The sequence below is a fragment of the Notolabrus celidotus genome, chromosome 23 (genome assembly GCF_009762535.1).
Source record: "Notolabrus celidotus isolate fNotCel1 chromosome 23, fNotCel1.pri, whole genome shotgun sequence".
Taxonomy (NCBI): Eukaryota; Metazoa; Chordata; class Actinopteri; order Labriformes; family Labridae; genus Notolabrus; species Notolabrus celidotus.
The window spans coordinates 8322884-8349022 of NC_048294.1; the positions used below are offsets into that span (position 1 = coordinate 8322884).

General features: G+C 39.6%; 1 protein-coding gene across 8 annotated transcripts in view; it reads right to left on the minus strand.

Annotated features, from left to right (window-relative positions):
• Positions 1–26139, minus strand: part of poln (polymerase (DNA directed) nu) — a 93965-nt gene that overhangs the window by 6912 nt on the left and 60914 nt on the right. For all 8 annotated transcript variants that reach the window (XM_034676245.1, XM_034676251.1, XM_034676246.1 and 5 more), the window contains 3 exons: positions 16496–16607; positions 13238–13320; positions 3006–3137 (listed from right to left, as the gene is read on the minus strand). In XM_034676245.1, coding sequence (XP_034532136.1) covers positions 3006–3137; positions 13238–13320; positions 16496–16607 — 327 coding nt within the window. The remainder of the gene's footprint in view (positions 1–3005; positions 3138–13237; positions 13321–16495; positions 16608–26139) is intronic.

Here is a 26139-nt window from a genome sequence, read left to right on the forward strand (position 1 = left end):
GAAGGTGAAGCAGTGTTCCCAAGAGCTTTGATGAAATGTGCACAACAGGACAGGCTTACCCAGAGAGGTGGCTTTATTTCACTTTGAAATGAAAGCCGGGGAGTGTCAAACAGAGTCCAGAAGTAATTTATTGTAGCATATGAAATAAAAACTGCAAGATAAACCTGCTTTATTGTCATCTTTGTTGTTTTTGCTGCTACATCTCTGTACTCCACTGTCTTTTTCTTCTTTTCTCCTGTCTCTGCTGTTACACCCACGCTATGATACTGACCTCACCTTCACTTTGCCCTTTACAACACATTTTCCAACAAATATGACAGGAGCTGAGCCGGCACTGTTCCCCCCCAGCTTGACTCAGCCTGCCAGCATGCAGCATGCTCTGAACAAAATATCGCTGTATCAGATACCAGTCATCTCCAAACTCTGTGCAGAGTGGCGAAGAAACCCCGGCACAGATTAATCTCTGCTCCCTGAGTCACAGCCGATGAATCCAAAGAGAACCTGTAAATTTCCTCCTGGATGACAGAGCTATATTTTATCGATTAGTTACATTTCTTGTGCCGAGGAAGGGAGAGTAAAAAGAAAAGAGATGTAAAAATTACTGTGAAGAGAAAAAGGAAGATAATATCTAAAGAAAGAGAGGATAAACAAAAAGAAAGAGGGACCAAGACAAAGAGACAGTAGGACGAGTCGGGCAGATAAATCCCCACACTGTCTCCGATGGGAGGATCACCATGGTGATGAGCTGAATTAAAGCCGACTGTTTGGCGCAGCCATCACTCTGCCCCTGAGAGCGAGGAGGCTTCTACGGTGATTTGTGCGCCGCATTTTTGGAGGGATGAGTCCATTATGCTGCTTCGATTAGGAAGCCGACCTCAGAGGGAAAGGGAAGCGGGGCGTTTCATGGGTGATGGAGCACCTGTCTGTGAGTGAGTGGCAACGGGTCAGTATTTGTGACAAAGGTGGCATGAAAAACATTGACTGCCCTGACCTAATTCTTGGTATTTACCACAAAACAAGGCTGTTATACAAGATAGAATCGCTAAGGACCTACTTTTCCATGCACAAACAGCCTGAGAGAGGAGCAAAAGTTGACATGACAGCATGTTTTAGTGCTCACACAAGCAGCTCTTTCTCCCAGATTTCCACTTATTTGATTAGGCTGTAATTGGTTCATACTTAACTCATTAGTTGACTCGGTACACATAATAAATAAAGATAGCTGAGGTTTTAACCCAACAGTGGCCTCAGTGTTTTGAACAGTGGCCAACAAGAGCCATGTTTTTCCCAGATTTCCCTTAGGGGGAAACGTGCTGCAAATTCAGTAACAAAAGCAAATATCCAAAGCAAATGCAATCATGGAGTGGAAAAAAAAGTGCAGCAAGAAGCCAAACAACTGCAACTTATTTGGACTTTTTTTTTATTTTAAGTTATATTTTGGGGCTTTTTTGCCTTTATTGATAGGAGAGCTGAAGAGAGACAGGAAATATGGGGAGTAGAGAGAGGAGGGAAGACATGTAGCACATGGTCGACCGGCCGGGAGGCGAACTGGCGACCTCTGCAATGAGGAATATAGCCTCTACTTGGGGTGCTAAGACCGCTAGGCCACCAGCACCCCAAGACTTGTTAATGTCTGTTCAAAACAGACTGGAACGATCGCGTAATTTGCCCAAATGCGAACACCAGAATGTTTTGTTTACTCGTTTAATGTGCTTAAATAACTTGCTCAATTCATGTGTCAAAATCAGGTGTACCTGAGAGCCCAGAATAGCGAATTTTCGGGAGAGGGGAGGTGATCCCCTCAAAGGCCACTCCAGTCTGTTGTCATCAAACAAGGTTGAGCTCGACTATATTGAACGGTGAAGCCGGTTATGCTAATTGGAGTAGTGATAACTTGGTGCAACCGATAGCTGGAATCAAGTGACAAAGATTTTCCAGATTTACCAGAAATTCGACCTCCTCAGCCACTTTTTGCACTTTCCTCCAAGTGAGCTCATGTTTGTTCCAGTTCCGCTAAAGTCGGTAGTGTCACAAAGTTTGGGGAAGCTGCAAAGAGATATAATCTATTTGTCCTATATGTTCCAGATTAAAGCACCTCTGCCGGTCCGTACGTCCCATCATTCATCACCGGAGGATCTGCACGCTGATTGGCTATCGTGGCACAGATGATTTGCTTGAGTTCAGATTTTTAAACTCTCATAAATAATAAGCTTAAATCATGCAGCCTAATTTGCGTCAATCTCCCTGCTCGACAAGAACCTGCGTCTTTACATTGACTTTCCATTTCATTCACTCCCACGCATGATTCTATTAACGTTTGGTGTGAATGCCACATATGACTTTCAAGGTTCTCTGGGAACATTGAACATATGCAAAAGAAATTGGCTGCAAATTCAGCCACCATGGTTCTGGTTTGGAGTGACCTCATCCCTCTGCCTGTCAAAGCTGGACCCATGTACTGTGTGGGTTAAAGTGCAGACTTTACACTATTTCATGTGAGCGTGTTTAAGTCTCAGGTGTGCTGTGTTGGCAGTTCAGGCCGTGTATAAAAAGATTGTCCCATCTGAATCGTCAGCCCCCCCCACCACCACCTCCCTCATTCACCTCGTCCGCCTCAAGTATTGACCTACGGCAGTTTGTCTCATTCCTGCCAATGTAAGCACATCTTCTTCCTCAGACAAACACACACTCAAACCCACTGAGAGTGTGGGTGTATGTGTGAAAGCATCAGGAATTCAAACTACATAGTGTGTGTCAAAAGGGCCTCACCCAAACAAACCATCTTGTATATTTGTGAGGACGTTTTGCTGATTTCCTTCTTCATGTTAGCTCTTATGTTCCTGTGGTTAAACTGTGATCCTGACCTGCAGCTCTACACTCATTTAAATAAAGGTTTTGCAATTGAATTGTTGTATACAGTGATTTTAGAATATTCAACATTCATTCCTGTTCTCCTTTGAGACTCAATACATGAGACAGAGTGGGTTACCTGATTGCACACAGACCTTGTTTATGGCACTGCTGGATGGTCCTCTGGATGAAGGTCTGGACTTCCCTGTAGGTCTGCAGAAAGCTGTCCTGGAATCTGCTGGCCTGCTCCGCGCTCACCCCAAGGATCCCAGACAGACGCTCTCGACCTGTTAATGCCATGCAGGTGTTACTTTAACACATTTTTAAGGGGGATTTTTTACTGCATTCAAACTAAAAACAGAAACTATTTTTATCTTACAACACTATCTTTATATTTTAAATCCTGCATATAAAGACTCTTTAGATGACCTGCAGTATTTCTGATGGAAATTGAATAGTTTCCTTGGAGCTGACACCAAAAGTATTGATTCTTAAGGACATCAGGAGAATCTAAATAGTGGTAGGCATTATTAACAAAGTGACTAACACACCTTATCTCAAGTATTAACATTTAGACCTGAACCAATATGGTACTGTAAGGACTAGAGGTTAAGACATGATACAATATGATAGAATACGACTCAACACGACACAAGAAGAGAAGAGGAGAGACCTGACGTGACAAGATGTGACGAGGCGTGACGAGGTGTGAAGAGGCGAGATGATGATACAGTAGAATTGATTACAGTGACACATTACGGTAACATACAAAAATATACAGCATATCATATTGTTTCATCAGATATGACACAATACTGTAAATGATACGATTAAATAAGAATTGAAATGATACGATACAACTTGATATGATACAATACAATATGATATGATACACTTTATTGTTCCTGTGTACAATCAGCTGGCTGACTGTCATACCGATGAATGAAAAACAATAAAAACAGACTGTAAACTATGGATGGGCAATGATTTTTGAATATACGAATATTCGCTCACGTACTTAAAATCAAAGAGTTGCTGCGAATATTTTCTCATTTTTAAAGTACAATCTTTCATAGTTGTCACCGGTGCCTGGTTGTAATACAGTATTTCCGCCAGACGGTGGCTATAGAGCGTCCTAAAGCTGTTTGCTAACCGCATTGATTGACAGAAGGAGAAGAATGCTAACTGCATTAAATAGCTAAAGAAGAAGAAAACAAGGGGCGCTGGTGGCCTAGCTGTCTAAGCACCCCACATACAGAGGCTACAGTCCTCGTCGCAGAGGTCGCCGGTTGGACTCCCAGCCGCGATCATCTCCTGCATGTCTTCCCTCCACTCACTACTCCCAACATTTCCTGTCTCTCTTCAGCTGTACTATCAAATAAAGGCAAAAAGCCCAAAAATATAGCTTAATATAACATTAGTGACAGTCGCAGCAAGTTTCTCCATTTCTGAATCTCACACTACTACTGTACACACGCATTTCCAGAGACTGAACACGGCTGTAAAATGTAAACATTCACACCACGCTGGACAATGGGACAGGTGTATGTTTAGAGGGGGGAATTATTTGAATAATCGTTGAATGGATGAAAATGATTATCGAGTAGTATTTGGGCTTGAAGTGCCCATCCCTACAGTAAATCATCAAATGTCACAGAGAAGCACATACAAGTGACAACATCAAACAGCATATGTTACACATTTTCACATAATTCCAAACACAAATAAGTGAATGAGAAAGGAACATTTTAAAGCTGATTCCTGAAATAATTTTCAAAGTCTGAATGTTGGATCATACATTAAATGTTGAAGTTCTGTGAAGGTCTAAATTGTTAACGTTGATAAAAAATACAAGTAAACTGAACCGGGGCCAAACTCCCTTTATCATGATACACTTTGAAAAGTGATGGTGGAAGCAGGCGCCACAGAATAAAAGTTGAAAGGGGGAGAGTGAACAGAGGGCAGACTGGGCCAGAGGATAAAAAAAAATTAAGGGGAAAAAAAAAGTAGAGCCAAGTGAAGGGTGAAAGATAGAAGAGGACATGATAAAAGGAAAGTGGACAAGGATCAGGGAAAGACTGCAAGGTAAGTATGTGTGTGTGTGTGTGTGTGTGTGTGTGTGTGTGTGTGTGTATGCGTGTGTGTGTGTAAAAGAAAGATTAAGAGCACAGAGCCTCAATGGGTGTGTATGTACGTGCTTTCTTAGGAAGTGTGAGGTGAAGTGTGTAGCAGGAGTACAGAAGAGGGTTAAAAGGTTAGGAAGAGATCGATGGAGGAGTGTAGAGGGTGAGCTAATAGGCGCCACAGCTGGTGTGCTGCCCGTGTGTGTGGTTTTGGTTTTGAGCCATGAGGGGTGTGTGTTGATGTGTGTGGTTAGTGATGAGTAATGTCGTGCCTAACAGGCCCAGAGGTGGAAGGAGGGATAGCTTGGGGACAGAGGCTTAAAAAGTCACTACTACAGTACAGCAGATACAGAAACTAGCCTCCCTACGGCTACGAGAAGGGTATATTTTTTATATTTTTAATACTGGATGTTTGATATTCACTGCACAGAATGATGTCGGTGCAGAGTGGAGAATCTACTGCTCCCCTTGAGGTAGACGTGTCAATTTAATATCTTTTAGGGGTGCAAATAAACATGTTTATGTTTTTTAAATCTGACTGAAGTAGATCTTTAAAGCAATATGTGCAATAATTGGTACATTTGGGATTCAGAGCTCCTGGATTTTCAGACTGAAATCCATGCTCTCGTCAACTACTTAAGCCTGTTCAAGATTCATTCTTCTTCTGAGCTTTTCTCTTCTTAGCTCTGTCAGCGCTCTCTCTCTTTTTTTGCTCCTGCCATCATGTGATATTGAGAATACTGAGCAAGATCCATACAGAAGTTAACTTTTAGGGCTCAGTGTCAGAAAGCCGTTTCATAAAGTATTACAAACTCATCTCTGGTGATTGAACCAAAGTACATGGTGGTGGTGTGGGAATAAAAAAGGCTTTCATCTTCCTATCATAAATCAGCATACCAGTAAAATGGTTTTACAGCTTTTATTTCAAGATGAATTATATGTAGTTGTTTCTGTTTTCTAATTTTTCTTTTGTTTTGTATTTTATTGTAGTTTGTTTTCTTTTTAATTTTCACTGTGAAGTTAGAGTACACTTTTTTTTTGCTCTTATTCCCTTTATTTAATATTCTTATTATTGCTATTATTATTAGATTTTTCTCTTATTTATTTTTTTAAACTGTGAATTCCAATTCCATTATAAATTATATTACTTTTTGTGTCTTTATTTCCTTTACTTGCATAAAATAAAAAGAAAAAAGAAAAAGAAAACTGAGCAGAAATTATTTACTTTGACTGTAAGAAATACAAACATTATTATCTACTGACTTAATGTTGTTTTTGATATGTAGGGTGCCGTGAAATATCCAGAGTATGCTCTCAAAATCAAAATTACGTAAATTGCTTCATTACATGACTAAAAATGCCCATCAAATTTTAAATAATCAGCTTAATAATGATATCCATCCAATAATGGAATCAGAATTGATAGTCTGAACTCCAATACCGTAGACTGGATTTGGAACACATCATCTCAAGGCACCGGCTGGCACCAAGCAATTTATCCTCACCTGAAGTCCATTAAGAACTCCCGCAATGACACATAAATGACTATCTTGGTCATGGGTTTCATTCACTCTCTGTGACAGTGTCTAAAAGCTAAAATGGCGTTCTACCTGTCAGATTGAGTTGGTTTTTCAAAGAACTTGTAACAATCTAATAATTCTGAATGACCTTGATATGAGCTTCAATTTTCGGTAAGTCAGCCGTAGAGTTAAAGATGTCTGAAATGATGCGAGTTGACACGTCTGTCAATGAGGGGACCGCTCTGTCACTGAAATATGTCAGGACCAAAGTGCCTTTCAGTGATGTGGATTGTTGTGTAACAAAAGTTACCGTGAAGATGGTGTGTAGATCGCTCACTCAGAATGTATCATGTGTGTACCGAATGAGTGTGTGTGTGAAGCTCTGCATTCCTGCTGAATGAGGTCAGTTCAGAGACCTTTAGCCTACTACTGACATTCTCTGGTCTGTGCTTATTGGTCAACCTTTTCTAACCTCTTATTTTTGCCTTTTTCTTCTGTATCTCAACCCTCTTGATGGTTTTTCTCATTCTATTCGTTTTTCCTTCGTCTTTGGGTAAACAGTTTCCATTCTGTTCACATCTTAGAACCAATTAATCACCATCTGACACTGAAATAGGCCTCTTGGTGACCATTTAAGCAATTCTGGTGTAGCTAGTGGTCAGCAATATTCATCTTCCAGCTAAGACCTCTTGTTATGCAACTAATTAAGCAGGCGTGTGTTCAGATCAGAAGCTGTATCAACCCTTCAAGACATGACTGTAAAGTAAACATCGTAATTTTTGTGTTTATCATTTCCCTTGCTCAGTTTTTTCTGCTGAGTCTCAGTTTCACTGTAAAATGTGGGTTACACAGAGGACTCAATCAGGCTGTATGAACCCCCAAAAAGAAGCTAATTCTATTGTGACTTACTGAAATTTGCATAAGTCACAACATCACGATTAAGATTTTGAGAAAGTCAAGGTGCTGTTGGCCTCAGGGTCTAAGTGTGCGCCCCATATACAGAGAATAGACTGTATATAAAATGGACAGCGTCGCTCCGCCTTTTCCCATTATACGGTTTTGAAGCCAAAATATCCCGTTCCAGAACGCTGACATCTTTTAAATGTTCTGCAGCCAGAGTCTGCGTAGTACAGAATTTGTGTGTTTCCACAGTAACAAGCTCTGCCCTACTGCGTACCATCCCTAGGTCCTACAGAGTTTCTCTCTACGGCGGCTGTGAATCAAAGGAAACCCGGATGTAAAACCTCGTTTTTTAACCTCTAATAACTAACAAAAAAGACACTTTAAAGAAAAAAGAGGCCTTGAACACAAAACAGTCAAATAATAACTACATATCACCACAGCATACGGATGTGAGAAACATTCATACGACTTGTATTTAGTTTTTAAAGTTTGACTGCAGCCCCATTTAGATGAATGGGGGAGATGGAGTTTTTGACCTATACTGCAGCCAGTCACTAGGGGGAGCAGTTTTTGTGGTAGCCTCACTTCGAGCCAAGCGAGATGGCTTCCATTTTATATACAGTCTACGGTACAGAGGCTATAGCCCTTGTTGCAGAGGTCCTAGGTTTGATTCCAGCCTCGACCATTTACTGCATGTCCTCCCCCGCTCTCTACTCTCCACATTTCCTGTCTCTCTTCAGCTGCCCTATCGATTAAAGGCAAACATGCCCAAAAGTAGAATTTTTAAAAAAAAAGATTTTGAGAAATTAATAATTAATTTGTCCAGTCTGAACTCAAGATGTGATATAATAACTTTTAAGATGTTTGCTGAATGGATGTGAAAAGGGTCATTGTTGATGCATGAGAGTGAGTCAAGAAGCTGCACTTGACCATAGATCAAATAGCTATGTTATAAAGATTTTTTCTTGAACTTTTTAAAGATTACAATGTCAGTCGGGACATCATTATGGCAGATTGCATTCTGCCTACAGATGAAAGTCAGGATATCTTTACAAGGGATTGTGTTCCACCTGCTTTTGCTCTTCATATAAACTGTTTTCCTGTATACTCCAAAGCCTGCTGATACAACACTACTTGGACTACAAATGTACCACAAACAGAAACCAGAATACTTCTCATACCATTCTACATTGTTGTATAATCTCAAATAGAGATTACTTCTGTACAACATACTGTTCATTAAACAATTAAAAATAGCCTACGACTGCAAAATAATGGTTGCTCTTTGAAGACAGCCTTTCAAAGACGTCCAAATTGAGAGAACCTGATTTATCAATGATAATGAATGTATTCACAATTCTCACCTTCATCCTACTCCTCCCCACCCTCTATATAAGTTGACCCATTTATATCTGTATATATGTGTGTGAGTGCGTGCAGGAGTCCATAGCACCGCTCCGCCCCTCCTCCCTGCCCTGATTATTGTCTTGCAGGAGAAAGCTTCCTTTTAGTATTTGGTAGCCATGGCTACGCATCCTTTCCACTGAGAGCCGTCTGTCTGTGATGATCAGTCCCTCCTTCCATTACTTTCTCCCTCCCTCGCTCTGCCCCACCCCACTTCTCCTCTCTTCCCCTTTCCCCTACATTACTCTCTCCTCTGACACCTCCCCCGTTCGTCTTCCTCTCCTTTGCCTACATGTTTCTGCGTCTGCTTCCACTTTGTCGCTCTCTTTGACATCCCCATATTTTTTCCTGTATTTCTAGCTCTGACCTTTTTGCTTTCTAAATTGTATCCTGTGCTCCACTACAAGTCTTAAATGAATAGCCTTTACGCATTTGGCTACCACTGTTTATTGATTTTCCATGACTTGACTCATTCATCAGCGTGCGTTTGCGAGCTTATGCTTGTTTTTCTGCCGGGTGAGACCTTCTGGAGTTAAAGAACCACACTGCTCTCCATGAGCATCTTGAGAGCGTCAGGATTTGTTGACCTCTTAAGCGCAGTCTAAACATATTTGTTCCAAAGTGAGAGATGGCAGCTGGCCCAGTACCCTGCAGAATCTGATGCAAACCATGCGCTTTAGGTTCACTGCTGATTGGTTAAACATGTTGTCTGATTTTGTTGTGATGCTCATTTCAGGGAGAAGAGTACATGTCCTATGTGATAGTGTTTCCTGGTTGGGTCTGAGAACATGACAAAACAAAGCCACAGCAGCTGAGTTTTAAACACAAATTGTCAAGACTATTTGCTTATTCGTCCATCCGTTTAATATTTATGTGGTTTTATTTATTTTTCTGACAAATAGAAAATAATGAGCCCTCCATTTAGAGCAGCAGCCATGCCACGCAGAGAATTCTGTTTAATTAATCATGTATGATTGATTGTGTTTGATGTCGTGTGTTATGACAGCAGTTTTCAAAGGAAGCTCTCCAGTCATTAAAAGCATCATTCTACCGGACTCCAGCAGCCGTGTGAAAAGTAGCCATTTATCATATCTAGTCAGCCCTGTGGCTATGTGACACCGGAGCGTGACAGGAGCCGCTGCTGTGTTGTGTTACCCTATGGAAAAAAACAGTAGCTCTACATACGCATTTAAATTAGCCACCAGCAATAAAACCTGATGAAGAGTGCAGGCTGACTGTAAAACACGCCTTCATCACACAGGTGAGAGCACAATGCAAACGTAAACACCCTCACATTTTGTTCATGTCCATTTGAGGTCCGTACACATGTTAATACAATTCCCTGGCCCCGATATCTCCCACATGTCCACCCAAACACTCACTCTAGTCATGTGTGTGCACGTGTGTGTGTTCAAAAGAGCACACACATGTGTGTGGACCATAAATGGGTCACAAGTGACACAGACAAGGCGCTACGGGAGTATATTATACATTCATCTTCCCCTCTTCCCGCTATTTTTATCTCCTCCTGCCCCTTCGCTCTGGAATGTGATCCACAACATGAAAGAAACGCAGAAAACAGAGGTGTCCCTGAAGGGATCACTGCACTTTTTTTTAATGTTATATAGCTAACCTATATTCTTGTGTAGAATAATCACTTTTCCAACACATTTCCTCCTCTTCTTTCTTTCTATGCTTTAAGTCTTCTGCTAATGGTTTAATCCTCTCACACAATTAACCTCTTTGTAGGTCTTACAATAAAACCCAACACCACATGACACTGCAAGACTTAACAGGATGCAACACAATAGGATACGATATGAAGCGATTCAATACATTACAGCACAGCACAATACAACACAATAAGACACAATAGGGTAAAACATCTAGAACAAATGAAACAACATGATACAATCAAGCGGCAAACTCCGGTCTCAAACGATGAAGCCAATGCGGAAGTGATATAAACTGCAATACATCGAAAATCCGCTTGAGGCTGGCTGCAGAAACACCGGAAACCACATAGATATGAATGGGAAAAAGACGATCTTTGCAGCATTAATAAACATGTTTACAGCCTGGTTCAAAAAACGGCTTGGCCCTACAACGCTAATCTCTCTAATGGCACGTGACGGTTAAGAAGATATTAAGATTATGAGTTTTGCCCAAATAAGGACATGACTGACGTGACTCCCGGTCGGGAACACACAGCCATTGGCTAAGAGGCTCACACTATGTCACACTCTGCCTAGTTGAGTTCCGCATTACCAATATGGCTGCCGCCGTCGATTTGCTTCAAAACAGCTCTCAGGAACAGATGGGTGACGTCACGGATACTACGTCCATATTTTTTACAGTCTATGGATACAATACGACGCAATACAATGCCACACTACACGACACATTTCCTCAGTGCAGATTCAATACCACACAACACAATAATATACGATACTCTACGTTACAACACTTATCAATAGAAACGATACAAAAGGATACTATACGATACTTTACGGTACGATACAATCCAATTAAAAAAATACGATATGATTCGATTAAAGCTGGGGTTGGTAATCAGATTTAGATACACTTTTTGTTATACTGGTTAAAATGATCTTTATGTCCTGATGGCAATCATTACATGATGTGTTCCTAAAAAAGAGTGAAAAAAAGCTGCTATCTACAGCCGGAGTAAACCTGGGAAAACACCAACCAATCACCGTTTTTTGGCTCCCCAAATTTTAAACCAATCAAATCCTGTCCAGCCGTTCTGCCCTCCTCCTGCGCGTACATTTCCCCGGCGTTCACTCCTCCGAGTCCCCGTCTCCTGCCTCTACTTCCCCTGACTCTATTTACTGCCCCTCTCGCTCGTCCTCGGGCCTGTCCCCTCTGACCTGATGAGGTGCTTTGCTCAGGACTGTAGTCCGGATCAGAGTCTAAAAAGCTCTCACCAACAAGCAGAATAATTAATGACGTTCAGTAAGTCCTACAGAAAATATATATTTATTGTAGCGTCCGTCCGGACGCTGTAGTGATGACAAGCCGATTCGTGAACACGTTGATCTTTAATAACCGGTCACTGTCGGCGTGATCACGCCAACCAACAAAACAACAATCAATGTTTGAATGAATGAAGAACTTCTCCTCTTGTCTCTCCTCTCTCCCACTCGCACACTCTACACCTCTCCTGATGCCTTCACTGACCGTCAACACGTTTAACAAACAGTAGAGTTGTTACAGTATTATATATGTGTTATAACTTTTCTCCTGATATCGTGTCACCAGTACAACTGGATAATGCTAGCATGACAGTTGTAAGTACAGCAGCCATGTTTGTTTGTGTTTTAAACTTTCACTATGATAATGTTTTGGTGAGGACCGGTTTTGAATCTGTCACGATCATATGGTCGAGAATCAGCGGCGCTCGTGCATGTGAGCGGGGGGGGGGGGGGGTCCTTTTGGAGGAGCTCTGAGGGAGGAGGGGAGGGGTTAGACGGAGTCATGAGGAAAAGCTACATTCAAATTCATGCTGGTTTTCCGAGACTGCCAACCCTAGCTTTAAATACCAAACAATACTATATGGTACGATACAATTCAATACGATACCAAACCATACTACATGATACCATACGATTCAGTTCGATATACAATGATAGGATACAACAGGACATGATACGACACAATGCAACACGATACGACACAATGCAACACGATACGACACGATTCAATACGATATGATTTAATACGATATGATACAATCCAATACGACACGATATCTCACACACTCTTGCGACACGATCCAATACAATACAGTAAGATACGATTCAATTCGATTCGATACTGCACGATTCAATACAAAACGATACATTTCATTACAATACAAACGATATGAAACGACACAATTCAATACGATATGATACGATCCAATACGACACGATATCTCACGAACACTCACGACACGATCCAAAACAATACGGTAAGATACAACTCAACACGATACTACGCGATTCAATACGAAACATTACAATACAATACAAACGATATGAAATGACACGATCCAATACAATATGGTAAGATGCAATTCAATATGATACGATACTACACGATACAATACAAACGATATGAAACGATGCAATTCAATACAGTACGAGACAACAGTATACACATTGTGCCTGCAGGGAATCTGGTTTTGGACTCCAGTGCTGCACATATTTAGCTGCCTACGCTATAGATTAAAAAATTAAAGATAAATTAAAAACAATAACCAGCAATCCACTTCCAGAGAACCACACTCCAGTCAATAAGCAGCCCATTGTTTGTCATTTGGAACAATACAGGTCAATTGTCGAGCTGCTGCTTCGTTGTATCTTTGACTCTTACCCCCACTGCCTCATGTCTGCACTCCCTATGTGTGTGTGTTTGTTTGTGTGTTGTACTCACCTGCCCCGTACACAACAGAGTAGACGACACGTTTGGCATGTTCTCGATCCTCAGAAGTCACCTCAGCCTCACTCACCCCCTTCCTGAGAGACCAAAGATAAACATGTTGAAGGAGATGGTGTGTGATTGGATACCAAATACATGTTTGTGAAAAACTAGAAGGTTAACAGGGAGTTACTGGGGAAAGAGTAGAAAAATAACAATGATGTACTAGGGAGTTACGAGGGACTTACTTGGGAGTCAACAATGAGTTACTAGGAAGTTACCAGGAAGTTATTGAGTAATGAACAGGGAGTTACTGAGGAGTTAGCAGGGAGTTACTGAGGATTTGCTAGGGAGTGTCTAGGCAGTCAACAGGTAGTAACTAAAGAGTTAACGGTGTGTTACTTTGGAGACACCAGCGAGTTAGGGGGTAATTAACTGGTAGTTACTAAGATGTTGACAAGGAGTTACTAGTTAGTTTACAGGCAGTTGCAAGTTCACAGAAGTTCACAGGAAGTGAACTAGGGGTTACCGAGGAGTTACAAGTGAGTTCACAGGAAGTGGACAAGGGGTTACCAAGGAGTTACAAAGGAGTCGACAGGGAGTTACTAGGGATTTAACAGGGATTGAACAGGGAAGTTCAATTCAGAGAAATGGGCAAAAAGGGAATGGCAGAACATGAAGAAGGCGGCAGAGAGATTATTATAAGACATAAAAGATAAAAAAAAAAAGGGAAGAGAGTGTGTGAGACTTGAGGTTAAAAGGACATGAAGTGCAGAGAGACAGAGGGACTTAAGCTAAGTGCAGAGGAAAGGGTTGAAAGGAAAAGAGACACAGGAACGGACAGACAGACAGTTATGTAACGTGACTTGTAGACAGAAGTGGTACTGGGAATCAGACTGGGTGGGACGACATGTCTGCAAAGCGGCATTTCTAGGGGGGGGCCTGACAGGGAGCTGCCACTGCAGATCAGCGCTGAGAGACTCCACAGTGTCATAAGGTCAGACGGCTTTATGCAAGTAGCCTCTGGGTAATAAGTCTGAAATTTAAAGTAATTACGCCTCTCTACTGTTCACTCTCTCTCTCTTACAAACACACACAGACACACATTTCCTTTTGACAAAATGCAGCTAATGGGTAATTGATAACCTCCACTGGGTGACACAGAGGTGAAGATACTAACCACTCTGCCTTGGGCTTAGAAGGCTCTCCATTCTGGGTTTTTATTGCCCCCTGCTGGAGAGGCATCTATTTACTTCTGTCTTACCTCATCAGATCTAAGTTATATTTAGAGTCTGAAATCATCTTCTGCCTTTTCCCATCATGAAATGCCTTGTTGAGGTCTCTATGAGCTAAAGAAAAAACTAGTATGTGCTCTTGTACTTTGGAGTTCCTTTACTTATACATATGTATGTATACATGTATGTATGTATGTATGTATGTATGTATGTATGTATGTATGTATGTATGTATGTATGTATGTATGTAAGTATGTATGTATGTGTATGTGTATACATACAGTATATATGTGTGTGTACAAATGTATGTGTGTATGTATGTGTGTATGTATGTATGTATGTATGTATGTATGTATGTATGTATGTATGTATGTATGTATATATACATGTGTATATACGTGTACATTTATTATATATTTCTTTTTCTATTTAATTATTATCTTTTGTTTATATTTATTATTATTATTGTTTACTTTTTTGTGTTTTTTCTGTGAAGCACTTTATAACTTTGTTTAGAAAAGTGCTATAGAAATAACGTTTATTATATTAGTAACTGCATCAAAAAGAGATGACTGTTGTTGTTATTATTATTATTATTATTATTATTATTATTATTATTATTATTATATATGCTATTTTCTCAATTTACAAAGCCATGACCATCAAGATAAAATAAGATCCAGCCCTATCTTACACTATAAGACTTATCTCTTCTTAATTAACAGGAGTACATGTTATAAATGCGTGTTCACAGGTAGTCACACTCTTTCCTACTGTTATTTTTACTTTAGCTGTATGACTATTTGTGTACATGTGTGTGAATGTGAACTTTATTTTTTTATTGACTTTTTAATGCATTGAGTTTATTTAATTAGGACAATAAGATAAGATAAGATATACCTTTAATGATCCCCAATTGGGGGATTTTTTTTGTGACAGCAACTTCCAAAAAAGGGACTGGGGAATGTGACAATGCACTAACAGTGTTAAAAAATAATTATATTAAAGGTAAAAATAAAATATTAAATATTAAAAATATATACAATGCACATTAATCAACATTTAATCGTGCTACTTTTGTTTCTATATTCATGGCAACTATTTTTAGCGTCTTATTTTTATAAGTATGAAAGATGAGTGGGTGTGTGTGAAATATAAAGCACTGCTGTTTCTGTTGAATTAAGGAAACATAAAAAAGAGACTTCTGTGCCTCACAAAGATACATTTAAATTATATTCAAAGTTAAAAAAAATAACTTTGTGGCTGCCCAGCCAGAGATTAAAAAGCCTGAGACATCGTGGGAGGAAGAAAGGATAGGCAAGTACAAAAAAGAAGAGGAAAAGACAAAAAAAAAAAGTGAAATTAACATGTTCAAGAGTGATGGAAAGAGAGTGGGAGACTGGGGATTAGAAGGGAGAGACAATTGTCAGATGAAGGACGTAGAGGGCAAGAAAAGGACCAGAACCACTTCAACAAAAAGATGGGAGGAAAGCTGCAAAGGGTTCTGAAAAAGAGGGAAAAACAGAGGGTTTAAAAGAAGAGAGTAATCTGCAGTCACCAGAGAAGAGCTGCTGTGACACCGGTTAATTTGTTTAAAGGTGAAAGAAGGATAATATAAGACACATAATGTAAAGCCTCTGTAGAGCTGTTAATATGGTCTGTGGGACTGGTAATCTGTTTAACTGGCTGCCCTCTGCCACAAAATTGACTAAGATGGATGACAGGAGTAACGGTAGAACACAAACACACACTCGGACACGTAACAACAGAACAAACACTCTGCAAGCAAGAAAGCAGGAGAAAAATATTATCACATTCAGAAATACTTCAAAAGAGATTAAACGTAATCTCCAGCCCAGCGGTGTCCGTCCACGGAGAGCACAGAGAGAGTTTGCATTGCAGTCATAACAAGAAGGTTATTAGTGTGTGAAGTAAAGGAGCGGGAAGGAGAAAACCCTGAAGAGCATCACCTTGACAGAGGAGATGAGGGGAGACCAGGGTAAGCGTGTGTTTGTCTGTGTGTGTGTGTGAGACATACCACTGGGAGGCCAGCATGGTAAAGACGTCGGCCTGCGGGTTGATGAAAATGCGGAGCAGCTCAGGGTCACAGGAGAGGTGAGCCAGCAGACGCAGCTCCACCTGGCAGAAGTCTGAAACACACACACCACCTTTGTAATGACTGGTGGAACAGCCTCAAAACGAAATCCTTTTCATCTTTACATAATTCTTCTTTTTAAGGGAGAAAAGGCTTATTTAATATTTTGCCATAAACAGATAGTTGAAGGTTGTTACTAATCTAATGTCAGTGTGAACGTTTGTTGTGTAACTACAGAACTACCACAATCCTCAATATGATATTGAAGTGTTTGATACAGCATCCATGGTCCAATATGTGTTTGTAAGTTGTGGTATTTTTTGTGTAACTAGCTTCCATAACAAGCATTATATTTCTCTCTGAATTGGCCCCGGTGAGTTAAAGCGATTGGATTAGGAAACTCCCCGTGAGTACATTTTCGATCCCTATGTGGTAAAGTTTAGAAGAGCTGAAAATACTGATGTCAGATTTCACACATTACTGTAACGTTGCCAGGGTCGAGGGAAATCAGCAACATGAGGAGGCACCGCCATCTTTCAAATCTGAGGTGTAGTGATCAGTTAAAAATAAGACTGTCTGAAAACGTTGATTTATAAGTAACGTTAAACCGGGCTCTCCGTGAACAGCCAACTTTATCAGGTTATCAGGTGCAGGAACACATATTTAGAAAACAAAAATTAGACCGTTTCACACTAAAATGACTTTGGGCTGTCGGAAAGGGACCAGGCCGAAAAACTTGACCACAAAGCTGAGGTACGTATCGTACCATGGGCTGACTGTACAGTTCCCACATATTCACCATAATTATCACAACGACAGTATAAACTTTGTGTGATGTAGGCAAATTATCCATCTGATACTTTTGCTGGCAACACTAAATTGTAGTAATCAAGGTGCATGGAAGGTGTCATCTACCCCCATTAAAAAAAGCTGTTATAAAAGTACAATAATGCCTGATTTCTTCTTCTTTAACCCCGCCATCTTCCCACAGCCCTTCAAACATTTACCAGGACAACTCTGAAAAACTTAAAGAGAGTCGATGTTAAATATCAAAGTTCCATTTGGTCTTTGGTCAAACGTTAAGTTGAAAAGAGCATTGGCAAATAGCGTCTGTAAGAGCAGAAAGGTAACAGCTTCCAGCACAAAAGAAAAGGTCGGTGTCTGAGGGGAAATTGGTGTCTGCCTCCTACATGATTCTCCCTGATGGCAGCTCAAAGTGATGGGTCTAGGAAGAAAACGGCTCCCTTTTTTGGGTCTGTCACAAAAAGGATGATGCTTGCTATTGATGTTGAGCTATTTTGTGCTTTCAGACTTGTTGGTCCCTGAGCTGGATGGAAACAACCTGAGAATGTTCTAAAGCAGGCAGAGGTACTCAGCTGGAAAAAGTCCTTTCAAAGAAACACTTTTATCGACATGTAGTTTACTTTTTCTTTGATTCTATCCTGGAACAATAACATTTCTTGTTTACCGCAATTGTTGTCAACATCAGGATTAAATATCAGGATGATAATCCTATACATGACACACAAACAAAGCCCACATTTAGCTTGGACATACTACTTTTCGTTACACTACAATCCACAATAATCCACTGAGTGACTGAAGTTTCTCATTATTTTTCCACCTTTTCCAATTCACTTGCATTTAATAGAAATTGAAATGGAAATTCAAGGTTAGCAATAGGTTTGTACATTCTCCTTCTATTATTTTAATTGTTGATGTGTTATCAAGTGTATACCACTTGTAGTACTTTGTGTTTTGGTTTTCTCTTTGCCCTTCCATCTTTTAGATTTTATTAAGCTCAAGCAGCAACACATATGAATTCTAGTGAAGCTATATTGTACTGTACCTGTGCACAAAATTAATACATTTTATTTTTACTGTATTGTATTTTATAGTATTGTATTGTATCATATTGTATTGCACTGTATCATATTGTATTGAATTGATTTGTATTGTATTGTACAGTATTGTTTCTGTGGTGTTTGTAACATGTTTGTGGCTTTTTAGTTGGTTTCTTTTACGGAGTCTCTCTCCTTGGGCGGCTCCTCCCACACCTGCACCTGATCTCTGCATTCCCAACCTGCATTTAAGCCCTGCTAGGAGGCTTGTCAAGGGCCAGATTATTCCTGCATCAGGAGTGGTATCTTGGCCTGTTCTCTTGTGAATTCGCTAGTTTGCTATCGAGTGTTCCAGCTTTGTGCTTTTTACCTGTGACTAACCCTGCTGTCTCTGTTCTTCCAGTGCCTCCACGAGCCACAGTGCTTTTTTCCCTATCGCTGCCACACTGCCTCACTCTCTACCTGGATTTATTCACAGGCCTCCACCTCAAGTCCTCACGCCTTGGACCCTGGATCCCTTCCCTGCTCCCTTTGTTCCATTCAACAAATTCACTGAACCGCGTCCTCTGCCTCTGGCTGTGCTTTGGGTCCACACTGTTACATCTGGTTTTCTAACCGTCACAGTTTCATATTGTGCTGTTTTATATTCTATTGCATTGTATTGAATTGTATTGTTCTGTTTTGTGTTGTAATCTACTGTTTTGTATTGTATTGTACTGCACTATACTTTATTGTAATGTTATAATTTAGTGTATTGCATTGTAATATGTTGCAATGTACTGTTTTGTATTGTACTTCAGCATTATATTTAAAAACAATCTACAATATAATTATGCATGCATGTATGTAGTTGTCAGTGTAGGGGGAAGTTAACAGTAGAAGCTCAACCCAATGCCCTTCCATGTCACTGTTACTTGATCGTCTGTTATATGTCTTGCAACAGGATCTACTCTGAGTGCTTCAGCATGACCCAACAAAATGTTCTGACTGGTGTTGAAATTGCAGAGATTTAGATCTAATTTTCTCAGCCAATTCACGGTAAGCTAACGCTGCTGTTGCATAAATCCATGTAAAGCTGGGTTATTAAGAAAAATCACGTTACGGTGAATCACATAAATGCTGCTATAAAACCCTGATATGACTATTCGCCGTCCACTGAAGACTGTGTGAATGTTAATGTGGTATTTTATTGTCTATGTTTCATTGAAAAGTTCATTAAAAGTTGAAGACATTTTTTTGTGCATTAATTAAAGGAGGAGATTGAAAACGAAGGCAAATGAGGAAGAATACATAGGGAGAACGGGGTTGGTTGTCACACTTTTTACTGTTTTTAAGGATTGCTCATCATCAAAACATCTTTCAATAGTCATTCCTACATGAAATTGAAGCTTAAGGTGTTGGCTTGAAATGTGTATCCCTCTCATTTTCCAACTCATCGTAACAAAGAGGCAATTAACTAAAGACACTCTGACACATTGTGACAACCAACCCCATCACAGGGATGGTTGTCACACACTATGGGGTTGGTTGTCACAATGTTATTTCAATGGGAAAAATCTTTTAAAAAAGGCAAGAAGGCAGAACATAAACATAACATAAAATAACTTAATGCATTTTAACATAAAATGAGCAAGGAACATGAACAGGAAACACATCTTTAGGCCAGCCTATATAACAACATAAAGAACAAAACAAATAGGCCGAACAATAATGGTCTACTCAACTAGGCTACATGCAGTCACTGTCTGAGTTACAGTGATGGCAAATGTAGGGTCTGCACACTCCAACTCATTTCACCATGCATGATTTTGCCAACATAGGGGTTGGTTGTTACATGTGACAACCAACCCCAAAGAGAATGTGACGACCAACCCCAACTGGAATTTTTTGCTAGCATCAAGGCTAACAACTATCTAACAACTACTTAGCTAGCTAATAAAAACCTAAACTATAGCTTTCCCCTCACACTTTGTAAGGATAACACTTGTTTTGTTATAAACCCATCGTTTAAAACCCTAGAAGAAAAATACAGAGGAGCTGAATATTTACAATTTGACATGAAAAACACAAAAAGTCCTCTCACCTCAAGTTCAGCTGTCTTACTCCAGAGAAGACTATGTAGGTGAGCTCTGATCCTAATTCTGGAAATGTCAATACCCCAATTTGAGAGACAGTGCCCTCTGGTAGTGAGATATAACGAGTGTGCCAACCAACCCGTGTGACAACCAACCCTGTTCTCCCCTACAACTTATTTTTTGTAAAAAAAAAAAAAAATCTGTCACATATTTCTGGCAATACTTTTCTTGTCAAAAAGAGTTATAAAAGAAGAGTTGAGGTTGGATAAAGAAAATGAGTAGATAATTGAATGATAGTCACAGTTTCAGGACAGTCAAATTGAAGGACACACACACTATCCCCTCGTCTAAAAAAGCTTCCAAGACCGAATTGTCTAGGAAATTGGCCCAGGGCGCCGAAATAAGCAGAGAGCCAACCAGAAGCAATAAATGAGACACACTGACAGTCACACAGATGGCTGTTGTCTCTAAACACACATTACAGTGCACCTGCGTTCACACAGGTAAACAACCCTGTAAATAGAAATATGGAGAGACACAAAGATAGAAGACACACACATGTCTTTGTGGGAGGTGACAGTGTGTTACAGCACCAGGTCCTGTGCTGACACCTCTACGGCTCTCTTGTCACCCTGCCAGATCTAAAATGAAACATGTCTCAAGATGTAGTCACACGTCAACACGGATACACACTTATATCAACACAGTACAATTCACCCAGACAGATTTTCTCCTCTGCACAGCTGCTTTAAAATCAAATTACATCCGACCAAAGGCGGAGGGGGAAACAATTTAGAATGAATGGAAGAAACTGAGGGATTTTTGATCAGCTGGGATGAAGCAACCGTCTGTAATAGGTTTCTGCAAATGTGTGGAGAGGAGAATTAAGTGGGATGTGTGCGTGGCTTTGTCGTAGAAAATATGGTGTAAAAAGTGACATTTATGAAAAGTTAAATGTAATTTAAAGATTTAACGTATGATGATGTAGAATCTGTATACAGGGGTCTGGATTAAAGTATGGGAGGTATTCTGGTATCTGTCTGGTAACTCATCCATCGCACACCAGCAGGCTTCAGCTCGTCCTAATGGAGAGCAAAAACAGGTGGAACACAATCCCTCGTAAAGATATCCCAACTCCCATCAGGGGCGATCTAACAATAATTAATCCATCTCTTCAAACACATATCTGCATACAAGAGCAGCTAACAATCTGATCTACTTTAAAAGAAAAACATCCATCAACTAAGCATGTTAAAAGCTGTTTTCTTTCTTTTTAAAGACAAGCCTGACATAGCTTGCATTTCATCTTGCATCTTATCTGCATTATAATGTGATTTTGGCAAACTACAGACCCCCCCAGCTGGGAGGGAATGTTCCCACTACATTGGCTAACATTCTCTATAAGTTCTGATAATGTTTCAAGACAAGGTTCTGAGTGTAATATTCAAATAACATCTTAAGGATGTTATCATTTTAAATAAAGTTTTGTTTTTTGTTCCTATGAATGAAAGAAGAACATTTTGTCTTTAACATTCAGAGGATGTTTTGATAATATTCTTTAGGTAACAGACAAGGTTTTGGGTTTAATATTCAAAGAACATCTTAAGGATGTTTATCGGTTTAAAAATGTTCCTTTTTGTTCCTATGAATGAAAGAAGAACATTTTGTCTTTAACATTCAGAGGATGTTTTGATAATATTCTTTAGGTAACAGACAAGGTTTTGGGTTTAATATTCAAAGAACATCTTAAGGATGTTTATCGGTTTAAAAATGTTCCTTTTTGTTCCTATGAATGAAAGAAGAACATTTTGTCTTTAACATTCAGAGGATGTTTTGATAATATTCTTTAGGTAACAGACAAGGTTTTGGGTTTAATATTCAAAGAACATCTTAAGGATGTTTATCGGTTTAAAAATGTTCCTTTTTGTCCCTATGAATGAAAGAAGAACATTTTGTCTTTAACATTCAGAAGATGTTTTGATAATATTCTTTAGGTAACAGACAAGGTTTTGGGTTTAATATTCAAAGAACATCTTAAGGATGTTTATCGGTTTAAAAATGTTCCTTTTTGTTCCTATGAATGAAAGAAGAACATTTTGTCTTTAACATTCAGAGGATGTTTTGATAATATTCTTTAGGTAACAGACAAGGTTTTGGGTTTAATATTCAAAGAACATCTTAAGGATGTTTATCGGTTTAAAAATGTTCCTTTTTGTTCCTATGAATGAAAGAAGAACATTTTGTCTTTAACATTCAGAGAATGTTTTGATAATATTCTTTAGGTAACAGACAAGGTTTTGGATTTAATATTCAAAGAACATCTTAAGGATGTTTATCGGTTTTCAAATGTTCCTTTTTGTTCCTATGAATGAAAGAAGAACATTTTGTCTTTAACATTCAGAGAATGTTTTGACAATATTCTTTAGGTAAGAGATTATTGAATGTTTTCCATAAAATGTTCCCATAATGTTACTTAATAACAAAGAAGCAACATTCTCAAAGCAACATGTAAAAACATTTTTCAGAATGTTTTTGACGCCTCAAATCACAAAATGTTTTATTTAAGCATTCTGGTGATATTTAATTAGAACGAAGATAGAATGTTTTATTTTTAACATTCAAAGGATGTTTTAATAACATTCTTTGGGTCACAGATTATTGAATGTTTTTAGAGTACGTTATCTGAGAACAAATTGTGAACTTAAAGAGAACTTCCCGCTGAGAATGTTTCAAGAACATTAGGGCATAATATTTGAGCACTTTTGTCACTTAACATTTTACTAATGTTTTTAGAGGATGTTACCTGAGAACATTCTTTGAACACAAAGCAAACTTCCCGCTGATATCATTCCAGTAACATTCTCTGTAACATTAGCAGAATGTTTTTAGAACAAAACATTGCTGGGCCATTGATTCCAAGAAAATCACAAGAAAACCTGTTTCTTGTTCAGGTTCACATCTCTAAAGTAAATCAGAGTGAGGCCTCTGTGTGACTTACTCTTCACAGTGAAACTGAGACCTACCAGACACAGCAAAACGGGGGCTCCAAGATATGAGACATTTACACTGGCGAAGTATCTGGACCTTGGACTTTATATCAAAATGGTTGCCAAAAGTGTCCACTGACTGTGAAGCCAAAAGACTTACAGCTCCCCCTGCTGACTGGCTGCAGTATAAATCATAAACCCCACCTCCTCCATTCAAACAGATGGAACTAGAGTCAAACCATAACATTTTAATACACAGTGAATAAACTTTTCTCAAACATGTTTTCTGTCATTATAGTTAGCTTTTATCATGTTGATTTAGATCCAAGTGTTAATTTTTCTGACACATTTAATTGAATTAGTTATTAAATTTACAATGAGCTGATGTGATGTCATCTCTGTTGACAATACAGCCTTGATCAGTTTCTTGCTTTTCAAATTGCTAACTGGACTTGGAAGAATGCACCACATGGTAAAAGTAGTCTTGGTTGAAGTTGTTCATCTCTAATGCCATGCTGCTCCAGAGTGCCTCAGAAGTTGGCCATTGCTCCTGGAGGCATAAAGGTCTTGAGACGATAGCCGAGGGGTTCTAAGACTGACAGTATTTTAACTACGATAAAGCTGAATAAAGTACGGATTGGAGGTCGTATCATTCAGACTGACTGGAAAGGGTGAAGAAAATTCCCAGACTTTATATTTCACAATACAAGTAAAAACGAGCACAGTTTACCATTTAAGCTAGGTCAGCCACAGATTTTACAAAAGGACAGAGGAGACAGAAAGAAGAAGAAGAGACTTCAGTGGGATGGATGAAAACATAAAAGCGGGGTGGAAGGGGTGAGCAAGCTGAGGAATAAAGACGTCTGCTTTTGGTTGTGACGAGGTGAGGAAGGCAGTTTCTAAAGATATCATCCCATCCATGTTTTATGAGCCAGATCACATTTCCTCCCAGCAAGGCTGCCAGCTTCAGAAACATATTGCTGACCAGGATGAGAGAGCGTGTGTGTGTGTGTGTGTGTGTGTGTGTGTGTGTGTGTGTGTGTGAGAGAGAGAGAGCAAGGCAGTGTTTAAATTCACGCATGTGTGTGGGACAGAAATAGAAAGGAAGAGAGGGAAAAAGACTGAGATTGATCTAAAAAGAAAATGTAGGAAACAGAGAAGATCTGATAAGACTTGGCATGCTAATGTGTGACACTGAAAGAAATGTGTAGGTGATCTTCAAGGCCTTTATCTAATAGAGATGGCTGGTGCGGGAAAATGCCACAATGAAGATCCCTGTATTGATCCGCACAGAAATAACTCTGACGTAAAGTAAGCCAACCCATAAAACAGGATCAGCCCAGATCTATTTATGACCCAAAACTAAAGCTGTAGAGCCAGTGGTGTACTGATAAAGATGCTGGACCAGGTTAAAAAAGAGCTCTTGGTGCTAAACCTTGCACAAATGTGTTTAATGATGGACAGAAAACACACAAATGGCACTATTTGGAATTATAATTTGAATATCTGTCATATTTGTTACACTTTGTTGGTTGTTTGCAAACATAATGAGCAATGTCTGGCTCTGGTAGACTCTGATTAGTGTTTGTCATTTATTTGTAGAGAATAATTATTCATCTATAAAGGGAACCGTCATGAGCTGAAGCTCTAATAAAACATTTGTAAAAGCTTCACGCACAGAACTGATTAAATCTCAAAGACCAGAAAATGTCGTGCTCCTGTACATTTTTCTAAGAACGGGTCATATTTTATAAGAGTCTACAGAAAGGAAAAACAATAAATAAGTTGGCTCTTTTTCCCCTGGAGTTCCTTGGACAGCACACAAGCAGATTTAGGAGACTAAGCCGTACCTCATACATTTTTAATGCCACCACCCACAGCACCCTGAACAGCCCTCGGTGATGCTTTGCAGAGCAGACTGGAGTATGAAGGTTATGAATAAAAGCGTTAGAGCTCAACTAAAACCTGCATATTGAGCATATGAAGGGTCCTCTGGGGATTGTAGCCGGCCTAAAGAGGCTTCTGGGAGGACTGGATTCAACAGCGTACACCAGGGGGGATCCTGAGATGTGATTCAAATTATGCTGTAAAAAGTCAACTCTGATATGATGTAGGTATACCATATTAAAACTCAAGGAGTTGAGGAGGGACTAGACCAGAATTACAAATAAATTCACACCCCAGATTTATGCCAGAAAAACTCTACCAAGCTCAGGAAAGATCACTAGTCATGGTGCTTAGGGGTGTGTCCTGAGGGGTGACTGGACTCCACTTGAAAACACAAAGCGGTATTTCCTGAAATGATTGACTTTTGTGTAGGTGTCTTTGTTTGTGTGTGCTTCATTTTGTACACAAATCATTGTCTGTTAGTCTACAGTTGGAGCATCTTGAGAGACTGGAGAAGTGAGTCCACCGAAGGATGTGCATGATGGTCGGATTGGTCCAGCTCTAATCAACAAGGCCAGGTTTTCCCACAGTTGTATTGAAACTTGCTCTTTTTGAAAGCTTGGTTGTTGACACTGGACCAATCCGACTGACGAGCGAACCCTCAATGGACCCGAATCTCCAGCCACTCAGCATGCCCTACCTTTGTAAAACTGTTTTGTAAAGGTTTGTGTTTTATCTGAGACATTCACCTTGAATGGCGTTTCCTAGAATTGTCATTGGATCATTATTTTATTGGA